The sequence below is a fragment of the Myodes glareolus genome, chromosome 14, assembly GCF_982192425.1.
Source record: "Myodes glareolus chromosome 14, mMyoGla1.1, whole genome shotgun sequence".
NCBI classification, from domain to species: Eukaryota; Metazoa; Chordata; class Mammalia; order Rodentia; family Cricetidae; genus Myodes; species Myodes glareolus.
The window spans coordinates 78,161,130-78,182,592 of record NC_142039.1 but is presented as its reverse complement, the minus strand read 5'-3'; the positions used below and the strand labels follow the sequence as shown (position 1 = coordinate 78,182,592).

At 43.3% G+C, this 21,463-nt stretch overlaps 2 protein-coding genes across 5 annotated transcripts in view; both read left to right on the top strand.

The window, feature by feature from the left end:
- Window positions 1-14,978, top strand: Znf367 (zinc finger protein 367). The gene is made up of 5 exons (XM_085699653.2): window positions 1-414; window positions 7,107-7,257; window positions 8,979-9,098; window positions 10,219-10,357; window positions 12,488-14,978. The coding sequence occupies exons 1-5, from the start codon at window positions 1-3 to the stop codon at window positions 12,708-12,710; spliced, it is 1,047 nt and encodes a 348-aa protein (XP_085555779.1). The 3' UTR covers window positions 12,711-14,978.
- Window positions 14,979-18,448: 3,470 nt separating this feature from the next.
- Slc35d2 (solute carrier family 35 member D2) overlaps window positions 18,449-21,463 on the top strand; it is a 35,349-nt gene continuing 32,334 nt past the window's right edge. The window contains exon 1 of one of the 4 annotated variants that reach the window (XR_015734918.1): window positions 18,449-18,727. Coding sequence is in view for 2 of the 4 variants with exons in the window: in XM_087896659.1 (XP_087752785.1) it covers window positions 18,606-18,727 (122 nt within the window). In the remaining 2 variants the exon portion in view is untranslated. The remainder of the gene's footprint in view (window positions 18,728-21,463) is intronic. The other 3 variants (XM_087896659.1, XM_048447607.3, XM_085699652.2) reach the window with 3 other exon arrangements.

The window sequence follows — 21,463 nt, the reverse complement described above, 5'->3', positions numbered from 1 at the left end:
ATGATCCGTGGTGCCCCGGCACCCATGGCGGAGCCGCCGCCGGTCATCTTCTGCCACGACTCCCCGAAGCGCGTGCTGGTGTCAGTCATCAGGACCACGCCGGCAACGCCTCCGTGCAGCAGCGGCAGCAGTAGCAGCGGCGGAGTGGGGGAGCCCGAGCAGCCGCCGCCACTCGTCCCCACCAGCCCCGGTTTCAGCGACTTCATGGTGTACCCGTGGCGCTGGGGGGAGAACGCGCATAACGTGACGCTCAGCCCGGGGGCGGCGGCGGGCGGCGTCGTGTCGGCTGGGCTGCCCGCGGCCGCTGAGCTCCCGACACTGCGGGGTGCGCCGCCATCCACCGCCTCGGTGACCGCCGCATCAGGCGGAGAGGACGAAGAGGAGGCGAGCAGCCCAGACAGCGGCCACCTCAAGGTGAGCGGCGCAGGCGGGAGGGCGGCCGGGGCGCGGGGCAGCCTGGGCCCGTTAACGGTGAAGCTCGGCCGCGGGGCGGGGCCGGGGAAGAGAAACGGGGCGGCGGGGGCGGTGGCTGACAGGACGCTGACGTCACTGCCGCGCGCCAAAACCGGACCTCTGGGGGCGGGGCGGTCACGTGACGGGCGCGGAGCTAAGGCCGGGCTGAGGGCAGCAGGTGCAGCGGGGTGATGAGGGAGGCTGACCGTGTCCGTGGTCCAGACACCCCGCACTGCTGTTCCTGATCTCGCAATCACAAACTTCCTAGATCTGGGAAGAAAGGGTGTGAGCTCCTGGCTCCAGCCTCCATGGGGTAGGGGTCGAGGTATCAGCGTAGCCCTGGCTGGCCAGCGACTCCCTAAGTAGACAGGGCTGGCCCAGATCTCTCAGAGTTCCACCCTTCTTTACCTTCCGAGTGTTGAGGTTTTAGTCTAGCGCCACCATGCCCAATATATACTTTTCTATCCGGAGCAGCTGAGGCTTCACAGTTTGTTAAACCGTCTTCATTAAGATCGCGTAGCTGGCTAGTGGGAGTGCTGGTCAAGATTTTGTGGCTGTGAGCCTTGCTTGAGTGTTGGTACAGGGTGACTGCTTGGATGGACCCGATACTATGTCTGTGGAGCTAGACTTTAATACTTTACAGTCGTAGCGCTCTATAAAGGTGCCGGTAAATTCGTGTGTGGAATAAGTATTGATAATACGAGATAGATGTCCAAGTTCTGTTGGTTGGGTCTCTGAATAACAAAGGTTTGCTACAGATGTAGCGAGCAAATCACCTAGTGGATAAAGGGATACTTTGTTTATAAGTTGAAACAAGTTTGGTCCCATTATGGTCTTTAACTAGAATGTTGAAACTGTTTTGGTGGAGTCTTTACCTGTGGCATTACTATTGGAGAGTAATTAAATTGTAAGACTGCTTTGGCACACTTCAAGTATTGAAACTGCACGTCAGTGCATATATGAAAGAGCAGCAGAGGTGTTGGTACACTGTTGGTGCAGGGAACAGCTGCTGTTGCGGCTTTAGGTAGTCTCTCCTAGGATATCATCTTAGGTGCATTAGGTAGCTATAATTTTTGTGTTAATATTTTAAGTCTTTCTTAGAACATGCCTCGTAAGGTTAAGCAGTGTAAAGGCTTACATGCACAAATACTTGTGGAAGGCTTTGTATTTGTGACTTTAATTTTTAATTTTATTACTTTATGTGTACAGATGTTTTTGTTGCATGTATGCACATGTGCATGCCCGAACTGGAGTCATAGACAGTTATGAGCCACCATGTGCCTGCTGGAAATCTAGCTTGAGTCTTCTAGAAAAGTGCTTTTAACCACTGAGCATCTCTCTTACCCATTCCTCTCATGGCTTAATCTTAGTTTTAACTCAATATGTTTTTGGATTATCAAAGAAAAATGATGTTGTAAATCAATGGTTCTCAACCCTCCTAATGCTGTGACCCATTAATACAGTTGCTCATGTTGTGGTGACCCCAACTATAAAATTATTTCATTGCTACTTCATATTTGTAATTTCTACTATGAGAAATTGTAATGTGACTATCTGTGTTTTCTGATGGTCTTAGGCAACTCCTGTGAAAGTGATTTTTTTTTTACCCCCCCCCCCCCCCCGGGGCCACTACCCATGAATTGAGAACCTTTGTTGTAAATAAGTAAAATCATAGCTGTGTTCTTTTTGACTTGAGTCAGACTTATCTTTACACAGATCTGTGTAAATGTTCTTACAGTGCATAAACTTGAGTTTTATTTCTGCATCTTTACCTCTTTTAGAGGAAAATATACCAGAAGTAATGTGGATGTGAAAAGGCTGTTATATATGTATTTTTTTCTTCTCACAGAATATTTGTAATTTTCAGAAATAGTTTGATGACAGATTCTGCTTTTTTTTATTTTCATTAGTGAAAGCATCCCAGTGCAGCTCCAGAAATTCATATAGGATTCTAAACTTGAGAGAAAGTGCTGGAATATGCTTTTATTTGACATAGGGACCTTGTCTGGTTTCTGGTCAAGCTGTTGGTTTAAAGAAGGAGTTCAGTGCCCCTTATGTTGTTACAGTGATGATCTCCGTCCCAGGCTCTGAGTGAATCATGATGTTTGGCTGAGTCTGCTCACTTTCCAGGAAGTTGGAGTCTGTGCGGTAGCCAGTGTCAGCAGCGCTTCACACTGAACAGCTGTGAGCAGTATTTACTTTCTGTTTGTTGCTATGACTCCTAGGGGAGGTGTTAACATCTGAATTGTGCACACTCTGTATCAGCTTTCTGTTGCTCTTTTGTGTGTCCCTACCCACGCTGTCTTCCTGAATGGATAAAGAATATGTCACCTGCCAGCTTGTTTTGGTTCCTCCTTACAAGATCACTTAACGCTATTGTAAAACTATCTGTTACCATTATCACCTGGTAGTTACATTTTAGGAGAGGAAAGAACAAGTAGGGCATTCTTGTTTTCCAGGATAGTAAATCCCCCAGCCCCTATGCTCATGATGGATGCTTTGGGACCCAAGGGATCTGCTTCTCTGATACCATTCACTCCTGCCCCTGCCTGTCCTGTATTCATTTTTAGTATCCAAACATCTAGAGTGTGTGTAGTCTTATACATAGCTGATTTGTATGTAGTAATTTTTGATCATCAGCATGTAAAAACCTATTCTTTTAGCATAGTAGCTACCATTTGTTACATGACATGAAGTGGACACTTTGTAGTGTTAGGAGTAAACAACCAGGCTGGCATTGCTTTTTCTTTGAATCACCAATAATCTTGACAAGATTTGTCCTTCAGGCTACAGATACAATTGGTTGCTGATAAACTTGCCTAGAAACATGGTTTTCTTATTGTTAAGACAAAAATGAAAATAACCTATTCAAATAATACTGGTTATTTTAATATATGGTTGGGGCTGAGGAGGCTGCTCAGGGTACAAAATGCTTGCTGCATAAGCATGATGGCCTGTGTTCAGATCCCTAGCACCCACATAAAAGCTAGGTGAAGCACATCTCTCTATATCCACAGTGATGGATGTAGAAAGACAGGCAGACCCCGGGGCCTCTGGTCAGGTAGCCTAATAGAATTGGTGAGCTTCAGGTTCAGCTAGAGACCCTGTCTCCAACAATAAGGTGGAGAGGGATAGAGGACACTTGACACTGGCCTCTGGCTCCCAGATGTACACACACAGGCATGCGCACATGTATGCAACACGTGCACACAAATATGTGTGGCTTGTAGGTACTGCTCATTTATTTGGGACATTAGATGATTGTTTCCTTTATTAAGAGAATACATTTATTGAGCTACTACCTGTACATGCCAAATATGTTGTATTTGTGCGCCCCTTACAACTGAACATGTTTTATTTTTCTCTACTAGTAAAGAAAATAGTAGTGGGTTATTTAATTAATTATTCTTTTTCTTTTTGGTTATTTGAGACAAGTTCTGGCTGTCTGGAACTAGCTCTGTAGACCAGGCTGGACTTGAACTCACAGATCTAGAGTACTGGAATTAAAGGTGTGTGCCACCATGCCTGTTGTGAGTTTCTCTTTCAAAGTGAAAATTGACTGAAGGAAATTTGGTTAGAGCCAAATTTTCATTCTAGGTTTGAGGCTAAGATTTATGCTTTGGAAACCTGTAGGTTTTTACAAGAAAAGCAGTGACAACATCTTCACAGTGTTTGTAGCTGTGCGTGATACTTGTAGCACTGTTCGGTTTTCATGTAACCTATGGATGTGACAACTTACCTGGAAAATAAAATGAATTTGTAAAGAAACACATGTCGTTTTAGATTAGAGAAGCTAGTACAGGCTTCCCATAAACAGTTTTCAGTTCTGTCTTGTTCTTATGTTGTTACGTACTGTGACAGGCTGGAATACTATCAGCTATTTAAATTGTCTTTTGTTTGTTGGTTGGTTTTGAGATAGAGTTTCATTTGTAGCCCAGGCAGGCCTCAGACTCACTTGTAATCATCCTGCCTCCACTCCTGAGTGCAGGGATTACAAGTTTGTGCCATTATAGTGTCTTGATTTTTTTTTTTCTTTTTGAGGCTTATGTAGTCTTGGTTGGCCTTGAACTCATAGAAATCCATCTGCCTCTGCCAAGTGCTGGGATTAAAGACTTGAACCTTTTTTTTTTAATTAAGGTAAAACTGTATGACATTAAATTATTAACATTATAAAGTGTACAATTCTGACATTTAGGATATTGACTGTTGTACAACTTTCAAAACTTCATCACTGTTTTAAATCCCTGCATCCATTGAACAGTGATCCTAAAGCCCCGTTTCCCAGCACCCATAGAATGATCCTTTCCAATTTGGGAGCTTGTCTTGGGTTGTACTGATGTCTTCTTTAGACCTTCAGATTCCTGACTCATGAGTTGTAGTCTGTTTTCAGTTATATCAAAATGTTTTCTCTTTTGTCTTGTGCAGCTTTTGAGTATTTAATTCTCTAAGGTTTTTTTTTTTTCCGTTTTTCCATGTGTTGTTCACTTACAGCTTCATTCTTTGTGTCCAGGAAAGGGGCCTAGGGTACATTATTAAGATGTGCTTCACCCTGCCAAGGCAGGGTCTGTCCTCTTTCTTTGTGGTCCTTCTTATTTGCCTTACACACTATTGAAGTCTCCAGATCATTTTGAACTATTTCTTCCATTAATTATGTCATTTTTAATTGTGCATATTAGGGAGTCTATTTAGTGTGAAGTATTTATAATTATCTTTTTATGTCCTTTTACTAATATAGTCATGCTTTATCTAAATTAAATCTTGTGGAAAGCATGTAGTTGTCATTGAAAATCTGTCAGTTTTAGCATTTTAATGGGAGACTTTGCCCTCCTCATTTTCAAAGTAGTTACTGACGAGGAAGGACTTCTGGTATGTTTTTTTTTTTTTAATGTTCATTTAATTTGGTCTGTTTCTCAATTTCTATATTGATGCCTTGTATGTTGAGCTGACTTTCCCCCATACACCATTTTAATTTCTTTTTTAAACTTCCTGGTGATTGTCCTGAAATTATTAACTCACCTTTTAAATGTATAATAATTTATTTTGAATCCACATTACCTTAGTTTCAGCAGCCTATTAAAACTACACCTGTGCCGTTTTCGTTTATGATGTCTCTTTCTAGTGCAGAGGACTGAGATTAAGCTCAAGGCCTCCTGCATACAGGTGCCTGGACCCTGAGCCACATTCTCAGCTGTGGATACATTTTGCTTACCAACCTGTTTACAGCTGTTACAGCTTTCACATTCTTGTGTGTTGAGCTTGATCAGCCCCAGATAGAGCTTCTGACTGGGTTCAGGGTTTTCTGGGAGTATGCTCAGTTTTCTGTGTTTTTCGGTGTCCTAACTTTACAAAAAACCTTTTTCCCTGTTTTTTTTTTTTTCTCCCAGGCTTTTCCTGTGTCTGCTTGCTTTAGCTGAAACCAGTATTTTGGTCCAGAGAACATCAGGTTGTTTTACAAGGTGTATGAGCAATGCCCTCCCAATAGTTAGTCTTAAATCCTGACAGATACCCATATTAGGTGAGACAAAGACAAGTGCCTGGTGTCAGTTCATCAAATACCTAGACCAGGTCACAGCAGATATTTCATGCAGAATAGGGTCTGGTCTGCAGTCTCTGCAAGTGGGGTCACACACTAAGAATGTAGACTTTTTGAAGGTTTCTACTGGGTAAAGAAAGAATGAGTAAGTGAAAATGCTGTAAGGATGTTTGTTGATTCAATATTTGAAGAGATGGTTGTTGCTGGTGGTCTACACTAGGTCTGTGACCACTAATTCTGGTTCTCTGTTATCTGTGGAGAGGTAGGCTATTGGAGCCTATTCTTGCGGATACTACTCAGTTTGTATCCTTTTTTTTTTTTAATTTCATTTTATATTCCAACCTCATTTCTCCTTCCCACCCCTCCCCACCCTCCCTCACCTCCCCCCAGCCCACTCCCCATTCATTTCTCCCAAAGAGTAAGTCCTCTTTTGGTGAATCAACAAAGCTTGGCCCATTAAGTTGAGGTGGCAGGACCAGGCCCTCCCACCCTGCATTATGGTTGAGCAGGGCATCCCATGATAGGTACTGGGCTCCAGCAAGCTAGCTCATGCACCAGAGACAGATCCTGGTCCTACTGCCAGGGGCCCCTCAGGTAGAACAAGCTTCACCACTGTCTTCCACATATGGAGGGGCCTAGTTCAGTCTCATGGAGGTTCCATAGCTATTGGTCTAGAGTTCATGAGTTCCTACAAACTTGATTCAGCTGTCTCTGTAGATTTTTCCTTCATGATCTTGACCTCCCTTGTTCACATATTCCCTCTTCCCTCTCTTTGACTGGATTCCCTGAGCTTGGCCTGGTGCTTGGTTGTGAATCTCTGCATCTGGTTCCTTCAATGACTGGATGAAGATTCTATGATAGCATTAAGGGTATTCGCGAATCTGATTACAGGGAAGGCCAATTCAGGCACCCTCTTCTCTATTGCTAGGAGTCTTAGCTGGGGTCATCTGGTAGATTCCTGGGAATTTCCCTAGCATCAGGTTTCTCCTTAACTCCATAATGGCTCTATCAAGATCTCTCTTTCATTGTTCTCCCATTCCATCCTTCCCCCAACTCGACCAACCCATATACTGCTTTGACTATACGAAATTATATTAAAGTCTATAAAAAATGTTAACAGGATGGAATCCGACGTGGTAGACCCAGAGCAGACACTGTCCGGGACTTAATAAATGAAGGAGAACATTCGTCCAGCAGGATCCGCTGTAACATCTGTAATAGGGTGTTTCCGAGGGAGAAATCACTCCAGGCTCACAAAAGGACTCATACAGGTAAGATGACAACATTGTAAAAATGGCTAGAAGTAATACTTGGTTAGTTGGGGGCTAGAGAGATGGCTCAACAGTTAAGAACTCTTGCTGTCTGTCCTAGAGAATCCAGGTTCGATTCCCAGCACCCACATGGCAGCTCAAAACTGTCTGTAACTCACCAGGCGGTGGTGGTGCACGCCTTTAATCCCAGCACTCAGGAGGCAGAGACAGGCAGATCTCTGTGAGTTTGAGGCCAGCCTGGTCTACAAGAGCTAGTTCCAGGACAGGCTCCAAAAGCTAAAGAGAAACCCTGTCTCGAAAAAAACCAAAAAAAAAAAAAAAAAACCTGTCTGTAACTCTAGTTCCAGGGGATCCACCACCCTCACACAGATGTGCATGCAGGTAAAACACCAATGCACCTAAAATATTTTTAAAAACTTGATTAGTTATTTAGGTTAATTAATATTACTTAATTAGGTTAACATTCATATAAATTGCCTTTGTTTTCTTTTATTGCTACTATTGTTTTTGAAGTTTTAAAAATCAGTCACTGTTTACTCTTGCTTTTTTGGTGGGAAATGATGGTTTTAGGATTTTTTTCTTTCTTTCTTTTTTTTTTTTTTGAGATGGTTTCTCTGGAGCCTGTCGTGGTGTTAAGGGATATGTCACTGTTTTGAGTCATATTGAAAGACTTGAAATTGTTTAAAGTTTGTCATTTGCAATAAATAATACATTAATTACGGTTGATATTTTTGAGCATCTTATCTAGGTTGGCATTATTTTGTATGTAGAAATTTAAATGAAATAGAAATTAAGAGAATTTCTGCAGGAGACTCCTGTGGTAATAAACACCACAGGACACTTTGTGAGGGGTACAAAGTGGTGCTGAGAGCCTATGTGGCTGAGAGCCTAGGTGAGGATTTGAAAGGGCAGGGAAGATGGTAAGGGTTTTTTTGTTTATATTTGTTTTTTTGAGACAGAGTTTCTTTGTATAGCCTTGGCTTCCTGGAACTAACTCTGTAGATCAGGCTGGCCTCTGCTTCCCGAGTGCTGGGATTTAAAGGTGTGCTCCACCATCACCAGTGTTTTTAAGGGTAAGAAACAGATTAAAAAAAAAAAAAAGCATTGCCTCCTGGCTGGAATGTCTCTTCTGGAAGAAAATAAAGGCCCTTCTCCAAGTAGCCAATGATTTGGTGACATTGCATGCAGAGAAGATATTAGAAACCGCTTAAAAATCAGCAGGCAACTTTTAGCTGTCCAAGGAGCTCAGCAGGGCTTGGGATGGTCTGAGGAATTACTGATACTACAAACACAAAATCAGTGTTCTGTGCTGGTGCGTCCAGCTTGAGGCACAGTGTATGGAGGCTGGAGATCAGCTAGCAGGCTATTAGAACATCTCTGGTGAGCTAGACCCAGGAAATAGCCACAGACAGCAGAAATGGAAATAATGTATCAATCAGGAAAGAGCTCATAGCTGGAGTGCTGAGGAGAAAAGTATACAGAAGCTGAAGATGCTGCTATCAAGGACTATAACCTGGGAATCTAAATCCTCAAGGCCTAGAGGAAGAAGTGTGCTCTGTGGAGGAGGGCTGCTCTGGTGCCACTCTGTTCCCTGCCTTTATGCATTGTCATGTGTGGGGCATTGCTCACTGGAGTTCTGACCCCGTAAAGAGAATTGTCCTCCTGTCCCTTCCTCCTCTTGCCTTTCTGCCTCAGGTCTAATATGATGTCTGTCTTCTTAGGTGAGAGACCATATCTGTGTGACTATCCTGATTGTGGAAAAGCCTTTGTTCAGAGTGGACAGCTGAAAACACATCAACGTCTTCACACCGGAGAGAAGCCTTTTGTCTGTTCAGAAAATGGTATGGTGTTAGAAGTGATATTCTAGGAGTAGTTAGAGTAAGGTTTACTTAGATTTTTAGCAACCAACTGGTAGTTTTACTTAAATTTTTTGAGAAGAGAGAATTGTTGAAAAGCTTTTATAAAGCATCATAAACCTACCCCTATGCTATGAATTAAACTCAGGTCTTTGCACATGCTAGATAGGTATATCTTCTTTTTCTTTTTAAATTTTTATTTAAGTATGTGTATTTTATGAGTATGAGTGCTCTATCTGCATGCATACCACAAGAGGGCATCGGACCCCATCATAGATGGTTGAGAGCTGCCATGTGGTTGCTGGGAATTGAACTCAGGACCTCTGGAAGAGTAGCCAGTGCTCTTAACTGCTGAGCCACCTCTCCAGCCCCATTGTATATCTTTTCGAAAGTGATCTATTTTTACATCCATTTGTGTGTGTGGTAGGGAGACTACTTGGAATCTAATTAGGCTTGGCTGCAAGTGCCTTTACCCATTGAGCCATCTTTTTTTTTTTTTTCCTCAAAGTTTATTAAAATACAACCCATTGAGCCATCTTGCTGGCCCTTGAAGTATTATTTTTTAAATCACAGTGTCCAAAAAAAAAATTAAAAAGTGCATTTTTCAGTTATATTTCAGTATAGCTTTGTCCTTGTTTGGGTAGTTTTCTTGATAATTTGTCTAAATATTAATCTTATAAATGTTTACAGGGTATTTATTTTTAGTTTCCATATATGAAAGGAAACTTTTTTTCTTTCTGAGACAGGGTCTCACATGTAACATTGCAGGGCCTAGAACCCACTATGTAGACCAAGCTGGCTTCAAACTCAAAGAAATCCATCTGCCTTTGTCTCCTGACGGCTGGAATCAAAGGTGTGCAAAACCATAGCTGACATGATAGAAAGCTTAATTTTTTAAATTTATTTTATTTTATGAGTGTATGTTTATCTGCATGCGTATATGTGTGCTGTATGTGTTCTTGATGCCTACAGAGATCAGAGGAGGGCATTGGATCCCATGGATGTGACTGTAGAAGTTTGTTTGGTTATAGAATGTATTGAAGCTGAGATGTTTAGTATGTCTGAATGTCCAGTTTCTAGTGAGCATTTCTTCTATGTTTTAAAGGCTGCCTAAGCAGATTCACCCATGCAAACCGCCACTGTCCAAAGCACCCCTATGCCAGGCTGAAGAGAGAAGAGCCGACAGATACACTCAGCAAGCATCAGTCTGCAGACAACAAAGCTGCTGCTGAGTGGCTGGCAAAGTAAGGCTGCGTGTGTTGTCTCCTAGAAAGGTGCCTTTGGGGCTTGGGTTCATGTTAAAGTTTGAGAATTCTCTCATTTTAAATAAATTACTTTTATATGTACTTTATAAAATATTTCAGATAACCCTTAATTTCCTATAGAGTTGTTAATGGTTCTTGGGATCTATGTGTGATAGAAATGAAATATAACAGTTTGTGTTCCTCAAGAATAGAGTGTCTCATTTTCTTTGTTTCACTGTTGAAAAATATGGAACACTCATGAATTTGCAAGTCATGCCAACAAGGAGGTCAGTATAAAAATCTTTCTCTTAGAGTATTTGACTTAAAGACTTGTCTGTTGCAAACATCCCTACAGATTCTCAGCAGTGCTGCTATGGTTCGGCCTTCCCCAGCCACACCACAGTGGGCCGATGTTTGTTAGCAACCGTTCGACTGTTGTTTGGGGCCTCTGCTCTTGACTGGAGCACTCCCATCTTCCTTTAGCCGTTCTGCGCCGTTCTGCTCATCCTGGAACTCACTTTGTAGACTAGGCTGCCTTGAACTGACAGAGCTGTGCCTGCCTCTGCTTTACATGTGCTGGGATTAAAGACGTGTGCCACCATGCCCAGCTGTTGGTCAGATCTCATTGGTTTAATGTTTATTCCTGCCAAAAGTTAACCATTGTCTCGCCCCCCACCTCCTCAAAAAAGCTGAGCCGTGGTGGCACATGTCTTTAATCCCAGCACTTGTGAGGCAGAGGCAGAGGCAGTTAGATCTCCGGAGTTAGAAAATAAGATAGGTGGTGTCTAAGGCTCATTCATATATAATCATAGAGGTAGGGGGGATTGTTTTTTCCTGGTGTTGGGGATTGAACTCAGGGTCTTGATACATGTTATGCAAATGCAAATGTTCTACCTCTGAGCTGAGCTACAGACCCGGGGCACCACATGGTGTAATGGTGAACACATGATTAGAGCATGGAGTATGAGGGCTGAAACAGCAAGGATTGACTATAGATGCCTGAGGGAGGAGTCTTCTCCTGAATTTCATGTCCCTTTGGAAATGGGTCTCCCATGTACTACCTCTGAATAGTCACAGAAAAACAATTACTAAAGAACCGCTTTAACACCATTCCATTTTTATTAATATATCTTCATTGGATATTGTAATAGACTTCATTAAATACATAAAAGTCTATCAGGTAATTTGATCACAGTAATCCCTCTATATCCTTCTAGTCACCTTCATTACCTTGGACATTCTTGTTTCTACTTTACAGATAGATAATTTAATGAAACTATATAAAATCTGAGATCCACAAATGAGCGAAAACATGATATTTGTCTTTCTATGTCTACATAATTTTGTTCTTTATGGCTGAATAAAGTCCATTATATATGATTTGCTGTTCTAAAGGTGGTGGTACCTTGGAGAGTAGAGCTGACCAATGAGGCCGACTACAGTCTCATGCAATAGCCAACTTATTTAGAGCATCAGACAGTTTACACCCTGAGGGCTACGAGGAGCCACACGAGAGGCAGCATTGACAAAGTTTTCTCGCAAGTGCTCAGAACCTCCTCACGGTGCTCCATTCTTAAACCGTGTTCTGACAGTGTACATACAACATTTTCTTCATTTGTTCATCTGCTCAAACCTAGGCTGATTCATATCATGGCTACTGTGAGTTGTGCCGTAGTAAGCCTACATGTACACATATCTTATGGGATAGCTGAAGTGGCTGAGCTATTTCTATTCCAGTCAGTATGTAATAGGTCTGATTGAGGCAAGATAGGATCTCAGTGTAATTTTAATTTTCCTGATAGTTAAGGATGTTGAATTTTTAACATGTTTATTTATTGTTTTTGCTTCATCTTTTGAGAACTACTTTTTAAAAAGTATTTATTGTGTGTGTGTGTATGCCTGCGTGTGTGTTTGTGCAGGAGTTCATGGGGGCCTGAAAAGGGCACTAGATTCCTTGGAACTGGAGGTCCAGATGGTTGTGAGCTGTCACATGGGTGCTAGGGACCCAACCCGGTCTTCTGGGAGAGGGGCTAGTGCTCTTAACTACTGAGCCATCTTTCCAGCCCCACTAAGAAAATATTTGACAACCTGATATCTACCATATAAACAATCTGCCTGCCTTTCACACAGGTACTGGGAGATGAGAGAGCAGCGCACGCCTACCCTGAAAGGCAAGCTGGTTCCAAAGGCTGATCAGGAGCAGCAGGACCCGCTGGAGTACCTCCAGTCTGACGGCGAGGACGATGAGAAGAGCGGCGCCCAGCGCCGACTGCAGGAGCAGCGAGAGCGGCTGCATGGGGCCCTGGCGCTCATTGAGCTGGCCAACCTGACAGGGGCGCCGCTCCGCCAGTAGCCCCAACACTGACTCTTCACTGTACAAAAGTACTGCCCAGCATACTTACAAAGTAGATCCTTGGGCATAAGCTAAGCACCTTATTTGCTTATCATAGGCTGCTATTCTGTAGAAACTTATGAAGAATGTTGTTGCCTCAGACATGGGGTGAGAGAGAATTGCACTTTTTTTTTTATACAGAAATGGATTTGATGTAAAGTTTAAAATATTTTGTAAATATGGACTGCAGTTACAGGGTAGAAGCTATGTGTTGTGGGAAGCTAGGTTTTGCAAGTTTAATGCATTCATTGAAAGCAGTTCTCACAGGAAGCACTTTGTGAATAAGACATTTGTATGAAAAAACAAATTGGTACAAATAGCCAAAGAAGGTTGAAATAGATTATTTATAAGATCATTTTAAACAGTTTTAGTCTGTGTGACAGTACTGTAAACACTGAAGCAGGGCAGTGTGAGACATATGTATAAGATACATATTTTTTAAATTGTAAAATCACATGCCCATTAAGGCTAGAGAAATGGGAGGCCAACTATTTGTAAAGATGCTATAAGTTATAGACTTGGAAGAAAATAGGTATTTGAGGATCTTGGTAAGGGGTAGTAGTTGAGAGTTTTTTAAATTGGTGAAAAATGAGTCTTATCCCATCTTTCTGGGCTTTTTAACTCACTGTAATGCTGATGCCTGGAAAGCGCTCCTTACCCAGCTTGTTGCCTGGGGACTTTTGCACATTGCTCAGCTGCTGGGCCTGAGTGATTAATCTTGCAAAGTCTAGGTAACCCAGCAACTGGTGCGCGCGTGTGTGTGTACGTATGTGTGTGTGTACACCAGTGAGATCTTTATGGGCCCTGTAATGAGATTGGCACTTGTGTTTGTATTAATAAAAGAGACATCTGCAGGGTTGTTTTGTAGTGAAATGTTTTAGGTCTTTTGATAGTAAACACTAAATTTTAATTGTACTGCTTGTTTAGCATTATTAGCAAATGGGAGCCTCCATATTTATATTTTCAGTGCATATTCCCACCTTTCTGCTTCACTTCAGAATAACATGCCAAGCTATTTTGTGTTCACTAAATTGAGCTATCAGTTAAACACCTGATTAAATATTAGCTACTCAAGTGTGCAGGCTTCTGAGATAGTTTTAACTGTAAGTGTGTTGTCTGGTGGTTCAAAACCATTTTCTCCAAATAGATGAAGTTATTGAACACACGTTGTGTATTTAGGAATGAACAGAATCCAGGGCCGGGCAGCCACCTCTTTTATGGAGTCAGGAATCTCTGTCACTTGAGCTTTTGTTCAAAGGGGAATGAAATTAGATACAGAACACGGTGATTTATAGACCCCTTAACTGAAGACTTCAAAGTAATGGGGAAGATGGGCTCCTCAGTGCCTTTTCTCTGAGTTGAGAGAGCACCTGACAAGTTTAGATTACACACTATTGAGGATGAGGCTTTTTTTTTTTTAAAAACCAGAAATCCCGGTGGTTGTAGTTCATCGGTAGTTAGATTGTGCTGCCTGGAGAGGGAAGGAGAGGAGGTAGCACTGGCGTGAAACTGAAGTGGTAGTTACAATAATGTGTGTGACGAGGACATACTTTAAAAATGGAGTCCTCTGTACAGTCAATTGCAGATCTTTAGGGGCTTTTTGTAATGACAGAATTTATATTTGTAATGGTCTGAGAATTTTATTTGTAGTCTGGTATGTAGAATTTTAACTTGGAGCACTTACAAGTTTGGTAAGAGACCATAGCATCTGAATTTTCTTGGTTTGGGGTTCAACATTGTAGAATCTTTCCTCAGATGAATGGGAGTATGTGGATCAAAGTGCAGCACTCATCAGTATTGGGAAGTTTAGAATCTGCTCAGCTTACCTTAAGGACAGCAATACAGTTTGAAAAAATGCAGTTAGCCAGTTCACTAAACTGCAGATGATAAAAGGGCTCTGTTTCTCCAGCTGACTTTGTCACCCATGTAGTTATGTTCCCAAGTATTTTTATTTGTATGATTGGACAGTTTAAGAAATTATTCCAACTGCTTACCATTGGCCATGTTTTAAAGGGTATATATACTATGTACTTGGACAAAATACATTGACATCTAAAATTTGAGGTGTGTTATGACTGCTTTTTGTTTTAAAAATGTGGTTACATTCAGATTTTTGAAGTGTTTTATGCTTCATACGGCTAAGTTGTAGTTTGGCAGAGTTAACAGCATATTAATAAATATGCTGTAATTTTAAAAGATGCTTTGAATAAAATTTTATTTTAATTTAAAGCTTAAAGGACATGGGTCATTCTTGCAACTTTTATAATTTATTTCTCTATCAAAAATAAAATAACTGATATAAAAACAAACCCTAAAAAAATATAAACTACCCATAACCTGACATCAGTTACCTTACCTCTCTCAGATAGCTTTTCTAAAGTTCAGGGCCTCAAAAAAAACTAGGCAAGCATCCTACCACTGAACTACATCATATATCCAGCCTTCAGCTTCTATATCTATATCTGTCTATCTATCTATCTATCTATCTATCTATCTATCTATCTATCTATCTATCTATCTATCTATCTATCTATCTATCTTTCTATAGCTTTGGAGCTTGTCCTGGAACTAGCTCTTGTAGACCAGGATGACCTCGAATTCTCAAAGATCCACCTGTCTCTCTCTGCCTTCTGAGTGCTGGGATTAAAGGCGTGCGCCACCACCACCGGGTCGAATTATTGTTTCTTTAAAACTGGTTTGAGACAGGGTCTCCCTTTGTAGCCTTGGCTGACGTGGATTTCACTCTAGATCTGTGTGCCTGTGCCTCTTGAATGCTGGGATTAAAAGCTTATTATCCTATCGATATTGGCTTGGTTTGTGGACGTTAATTTCCTTACCTCATTCATTAATCACAGTGCTAAAATTATGCTGAGGCTGGGGAAATGGGCCAAGTGCATGCTACACAAACCTGAGGACTGGAGTTTGATCCCCAGCACCCACATAAAAGCTGGGCAGGGTGGTGAGGCCTCCAACTCCAGTAGATCACAGGGGCTCTCTTGCCTATCAGCCAACCTACCTGAAATGGCAGGCTCCAGTTCCCACTAAAATAGGGCAAGGGGAGATTGAGGAAAGATCTTAGCGTTCCGCCCAGAAGTGGCACACCTTTAATCCCAGCATTTGGGGGGCAGAGGCAGGTGGATCTCTGAGTTCAAGACCAGCTTGGTCTACAGATGGATTTCCAGGGCAGCAAAGACTACACAGAGAAACCCTGTCTCTAAAAAGAACCACCATCACACACACACACACACACACACACACACACACACACAAATTCCAGTGTCAACCTCTAGCCTCCACATGTGCTGGAATGAGTGGGTACATCTCTATACATGTATGTGAGTGTATACACATATACTGATGTTAGGTCTCAAACCTGGGACAAATGGCTGACCAAGGTGATTTTAACATATCAAGGTGGACTCTGGTCACCAGGTTCTTCCAGCATCCCTCAGTCCCCACCTGTTACAAGGTCCTGGCAGGCACACCCCACCGCCTACCCTCAACTCTCCCTACCCAAAGGACTGGGCCCTTCCCTGTAGCACAAATTCTAACTGTTCTTAATGAATAAAAACCTGGAGCAAAAGATCAGAGAAGCAGTGCAGCCAGCCACTAGAGACGTTTGCCTCTACCAGTGCTCAGACCACAGGGGCAATCCTGTCCTCAGACTGCACTGAGCTCCTATCTCCTCCCACTTTATATTCCCCTCTGCCCAGCCATATCAATCGAATCTCCACCTTCCTAGTGCTGGGATTAAAAGTATGGGATCCCAACTGCTGAGATAACCTTTGTTAGGCCAGGGTAGCTTTGAGCTAACAGCTCTGTCTCTGTCTCCCTCCTGGGACTTAAGTTGTGCGCCACCACTCCCTGGCCTCCAGTGACTCTGATCTTCAGGCAAGCTTAATTTGTTAAAACACAAAGTATCACTACAGTTCCGCCAGCTGCTTTTCCCTATATAATAAGCCATTCTGGCCATGCTGGGCCTTTTGGCCTTTGGTCTCTTGGTCTCCTGTCTCTCCCCTCTTCCTTCTCCATTCCTCACACAGCCAAACTCAGGGTTTTGTTCACTCTGGACTCCTCCAGATGCCTCTGTCTCTGGCCATATTTTCCCTTTTATCTACAATAAGCCTCTTCCACCATACCTAGGGACAGTCATCTCTTTTTTATTTCTCATTCAACTATATTGGTGTAGTTAATTTTTAAAAAAACAAAACATGGGTGGTGGTGGGTGGGTGGGGGAGGTGCATTGCCCTGCTTTTGTGTGCATGCCAGGGGATACCTTGGAATTGGCTCTCTTTCTAACATGTCGGTTCTGGGGACCAGACTTGGATTATCAGGCATGCGTTTTTACCTTCTTTGCTATCTCAAAGGCTCTAGTGTAGTTAAGTATTAATTATTGCCAGCCCTATCCTAAGGCATTAAATTAGAGTAATAGGGAAGGTAGTGAGCCTGCCCTTTTGTGTGTGGGTGTGGGGGATAGGATGGGATTAGTAACCATACTGGGACTTTAAAATACTGTTTTGCCAAGTTTATGTGGAGAGTGACCAAAACCAACAGATCTTTTGGAGGAAACCAGCCCAAGTGACTATATTCAGAGTTTTCTTTTGTGATTTGTTTTATTGTTAATTCTGGCTATGGTTGTGTTTGTATTTCTACCCAGGCCAGAGGCTCAGATCTGCATGGATCTGGGGTTATAAGCAGTTTTGAGCTGCCTGGTCTATGTACTAGAAGAGCCTGGGTTCTCAACAGGAACAACTAGAGGTCCTAACCCCTGCTCCTCTCTCCATAATTCAGATTTTAAAATCTTGACTGCCCCCCTCCCTGCCTTGGCATAATCTAGCCAAAATTTTCAGAGGTAGGCCACTTCTCAAAAGTTCCACTCAGTTTCTAATCCAGCTGTTGGCAGACAGTTTGAGCCTTTATACAGTTGGATTTCGGCTTTATTTAAAAGGGAATATTAAGCATTTCTAAAAGGCTAAACTTTCAGATTTTTAAAATAAATTGGAATTAAAAATATGGGACACTTCATTGGAAATAACACTACAGCCCTTCTGCAGTTCCGAGCCTTGATTCACAAGAACCAGTGATCCTACACTGCTGTCCTAGGGAGAAGTGGGCCCCGGGTGAGGGAGGCCTGAAGCATCCAGAAGAGCAGCCTAATACTTTCCTCCCCCTGCCCTGCCTGCCGCTCCAGTCCTAGGCATTTATGAACGGGAAACAGAAGCGCTCCACACAAGCGCTTGCCCTTCAGTGTGCCTAGAAGTGTTTTTAGTAATTGTGCATTGGGAACGACCTTCATTCCATCATTGGCAAATGGACCTATGTGTAAATCGGCAGTAGTTGTGGGTGCTTTCTAACGCAGTGCCACAGCAGAGAGAATTCCAGAGCTCCGTCCGGGAGGGCCTAGGGGAACTCTCACCCTTTATGGGGGTTTGTTGAACTTGGATTTTCGTGTATTCTTGGACGTATTCATTTGTCAAACACGCATCTCAAATTAGGAACTCAGGCGGAACTCAAATTAGGAACTCACGCATCTCAAATTAGGAACTCATCCTACATCCTGTAGGATGTAAATTATACTTTTTTTTTAAAAAAACAAACCAAAAAAAAAAAAAAAAGCGGAAGCAAATCTCAGCCTTGCTGGAGGTGTGGCCTGAGGGCGGTCCACTGGACCGCGGGCTAAGGCCGGCTTTTCAGCAGTACCTGGCGCTGGGCGCCTACGAGGCGAGAGCGCACTAGGGGCGCGGGCCGTGATCGGGGTTCGCGCCCCGGCTCCTCCTGTTCCTGCCGCACCCTCTTCCCGGGCGGCTAGGGGCGGGGATCGCGGGCTGAGTGGCGGCGGGGCGGCGGCCGGCGGAGATGGAGGAGCCTGACACGGCGCGCCAGCCCTCTCGCCTGGCAAGGCTGCTGTCGGCGCTCTTCTACGGGACGTGCTCCTTCCTCATCGTGCTGGTCAACAAGGCTCTGCTGACCACCTACGGGTGAGGCTGGTTATGAGGGACGCAGGGTGGCCGGGGCCTGGAACCATCTCTGGTTTGCCTTCACCAAGTCACCACACAACAAAGTCCACTTGCAGTCAGTCAGGGGCACAGCACAACACAAGCTGAACTTGGAAAGCCGCCGTCGCAGGCTTTAAATAAATACACCAACTGAGAGAACTTAATTTTGAGACAGGCATTCATCAGGTAGCTCATGCTGGCCTTGAGCTCAAATCCTCATGACTGAGCCTCCTTAGTGGTGGCATTACAGGTGTGCAGCATCATAAACACGTGTATTTTGAGCAAATTATTACTTTTTAATCTTTGTGGTGTTTTTGAGACAGGGTTTCGTGCATCCCGGCTAACTTCGGGACTCCCTAGTTGTTTTCCTGTCCCCACCTCTGCCGCATAACACCACACCTATTTTAGACAGTGTAGGGAAGCAGCCCAAGACTTCTCTCTCTAACATCTCTAGTCAGCCCCAAGCAAAACAAAACAAAAGTGTCCCACAGATTACAATCTGGACTTGTGATCATCCGTTTATATGGGTTGATCATCCATTCTCAAATAACCATTACATTTCTGGAGAACCAGAACAAACAGAAGTTTACAAGCTGAGTTTTTTGGATTAGTGTTGAGTGCACCAGCAACTCAAAGCTTCTTTGAATTTATTGTAAAGACTACAGTGTCCTATTTAATTCTACTGTGTGGTAACAACCCTGAGAGAACTGTGGGCTTAAATCTGGCCCCAGGGGAGAGTGCTCTGCCCCCTGGCACTAGTCCATACTTAGCATTTTCCTTAGATGCAAAACCTAGCTGGCTGCAAACCTGGTACTGACCTCGCAGGGCCTTGCCTAAGATGCCACAAGTTGGGGCTCTTTGTAAACTATAGGACTGCCTTTTTGTTTTATATCTGGGAAAACTCACACCGCCATCAGGAACACAGGCTGTAAGTACCACAGATACTTAGTAGCACCTGTTACACACTGGGCCCACGGTGAACACTGAGAAAATGGTGTGGAATGTGTGAGACATCTTCAAGGGTAGAAAGTAAACAAACAGGTTCAAGAACAGATAAGACATCACATGTGGTCAGAAAGAAGTGAGAGATCAGAGCCAGAACATCAGGCCAAAGAGAGCGGCAATATCGTGACCTCTGGGAGGAGCAGAATGTCAGCATGGCTGGATGACCGAAGGGAGTGAGCAAGTGCCACATGATAGGAGAACTCAGTAGAGCTTTATAGGAGCAGGGGTCAGAGCCTTCATTCATTCACTCAGTGACACTGTGTGCCCAGGGTGTGCCAGCCTTGGTCTCAAGCACATAGGTGAAGTTACCGACGTGAAGAGAAGAGGTAAAAACCCTTAATCTCACATCCTAGTTTGCCAGTAATACACTAGCAACATTTAAAGTATGTGTGTGTGTGTGTGTGTGTGTGTGTGTCTGTGTGTGTAGGTCAGAAGACAACTGTCAGGAGTCAGTTTTCTTCCTCCACTGTGTGGGTCCTAGGGATGGAACTCGGAACTCAGCTTGTTAGGTCTGGCAGCAGCTCCTTTACCCACCAAACCACGTTGCCAGCCTATCACTCACATGGTGTGGCTGGCAACTACCTGTAACTTCAACTCCAGGGTGTCTGACAACTCCAGGGAGTCTGGCCTCTTCAGTGAATGATATACATTCACAAACACATAAATAAAAATAAATTAAAAAAAACCCCGTGCCAGGCAGTTGTGGCACACACCTTTAATCCCAGAACTCCAGGGGCGGAGGCAGGCAGATCTCTATGAGTTTGAGGCCAGCCTGATCTACAGAGTGAGTTCAAGGACAGGCTCCAAAGCTAAACAGAGAAACCCTGTCTTGAAAAGCCAGTAGTAATAGTACTACTAATAATATAATAAATAAATAAAAATCCCGCAAACCCCATATTGAAAAGTGGAAATGAACATACTCTTAAGCCAGTTAATACATATAGTGCATGGCAATAAAGGGAAGGAACTGTCAGAAAGGGGATGAGGCTGTGGCCATGCTGGGTTCAGTCCCTGGCACGCATATTGGTGGACACCTGTAAAAAAAAATCCCATTTCTTGGGAGGTGGAGGCAGCAGAATCAGAAGTTCAAGGTCATTTGACACATTGAGTTCAAGACCAGCTTGAGCTATAAGAGACCTTGTCTCGAAGTAAAATAAAGAAAATGTAAAGTGCTTGGTGAAATGGCTCAGCAGTGAAGAACACTGGCTACTCTTGCAGAGGGCCCAGTTTGGTTCCCAGCACCTACGAGTTGACTCACAACCATTCATAACTCCAGTTCAAGGGGATGCAGTACCTTCTTCTGGCCTTATTGGGTGCATACATTTATGCAGGCGAAACACCTAAACACATAAAAGAAAATAAATATTTAAATCTTTGTGTTTTTTGTTTGTTTGTTTGTTTGTTTGTTTTTTGAGACAAGGTTTCTCTGTAGTTTTGGAGCCTGTCCTGGAACTCGCTCTTGTATACTAGGCTGACCTCGAACTCACAGAGATCCGCCTGCCTCTGCCTCCTGAGTACTGGGATTAAAGGCGTGTGCCACTACCACCCGAAAATAAATATTTTTAAAAATAAGACATCGACAGACGGCAGTGGTGCACACTTTTGATCCCAGCACTGGGGAGGCAGAGGCAGGTGGAACTCTGTGAGTTTTGAGACCAGTTTGGTCTATTAGAGTGAGTTCTAGAACAGCCAGAGCGGTTACACGGAGAAACC

What these genes read in the sequence shown, in the direction of transcription:
- Znf367 (XM_085699653.2), top strand. Translation starts at nt 1, where the DNA reads ATGATCCGTGGTGCCCCGGCACCCATGGCGGAGCCGCCGCCGGTCATC. An exon ending in CAGACAGCGGCCACCTCAAG is followed by an intron (nt 415 to 7,106) that starts GTGAGCGGCGCA and finishes AAATGTTAACAG; the next exon opens with GATGGAATCCGACGTGGTAG. An exon ending in GCTGCTGAGTGGCTGGCAAA is followed by an intron (nt 10,358 to 12,487) that starts GTAAGGCTGCGT and finishes CCTTTCACACAG; the next exon opens with GTACTGGGAGATGAGAGAGC.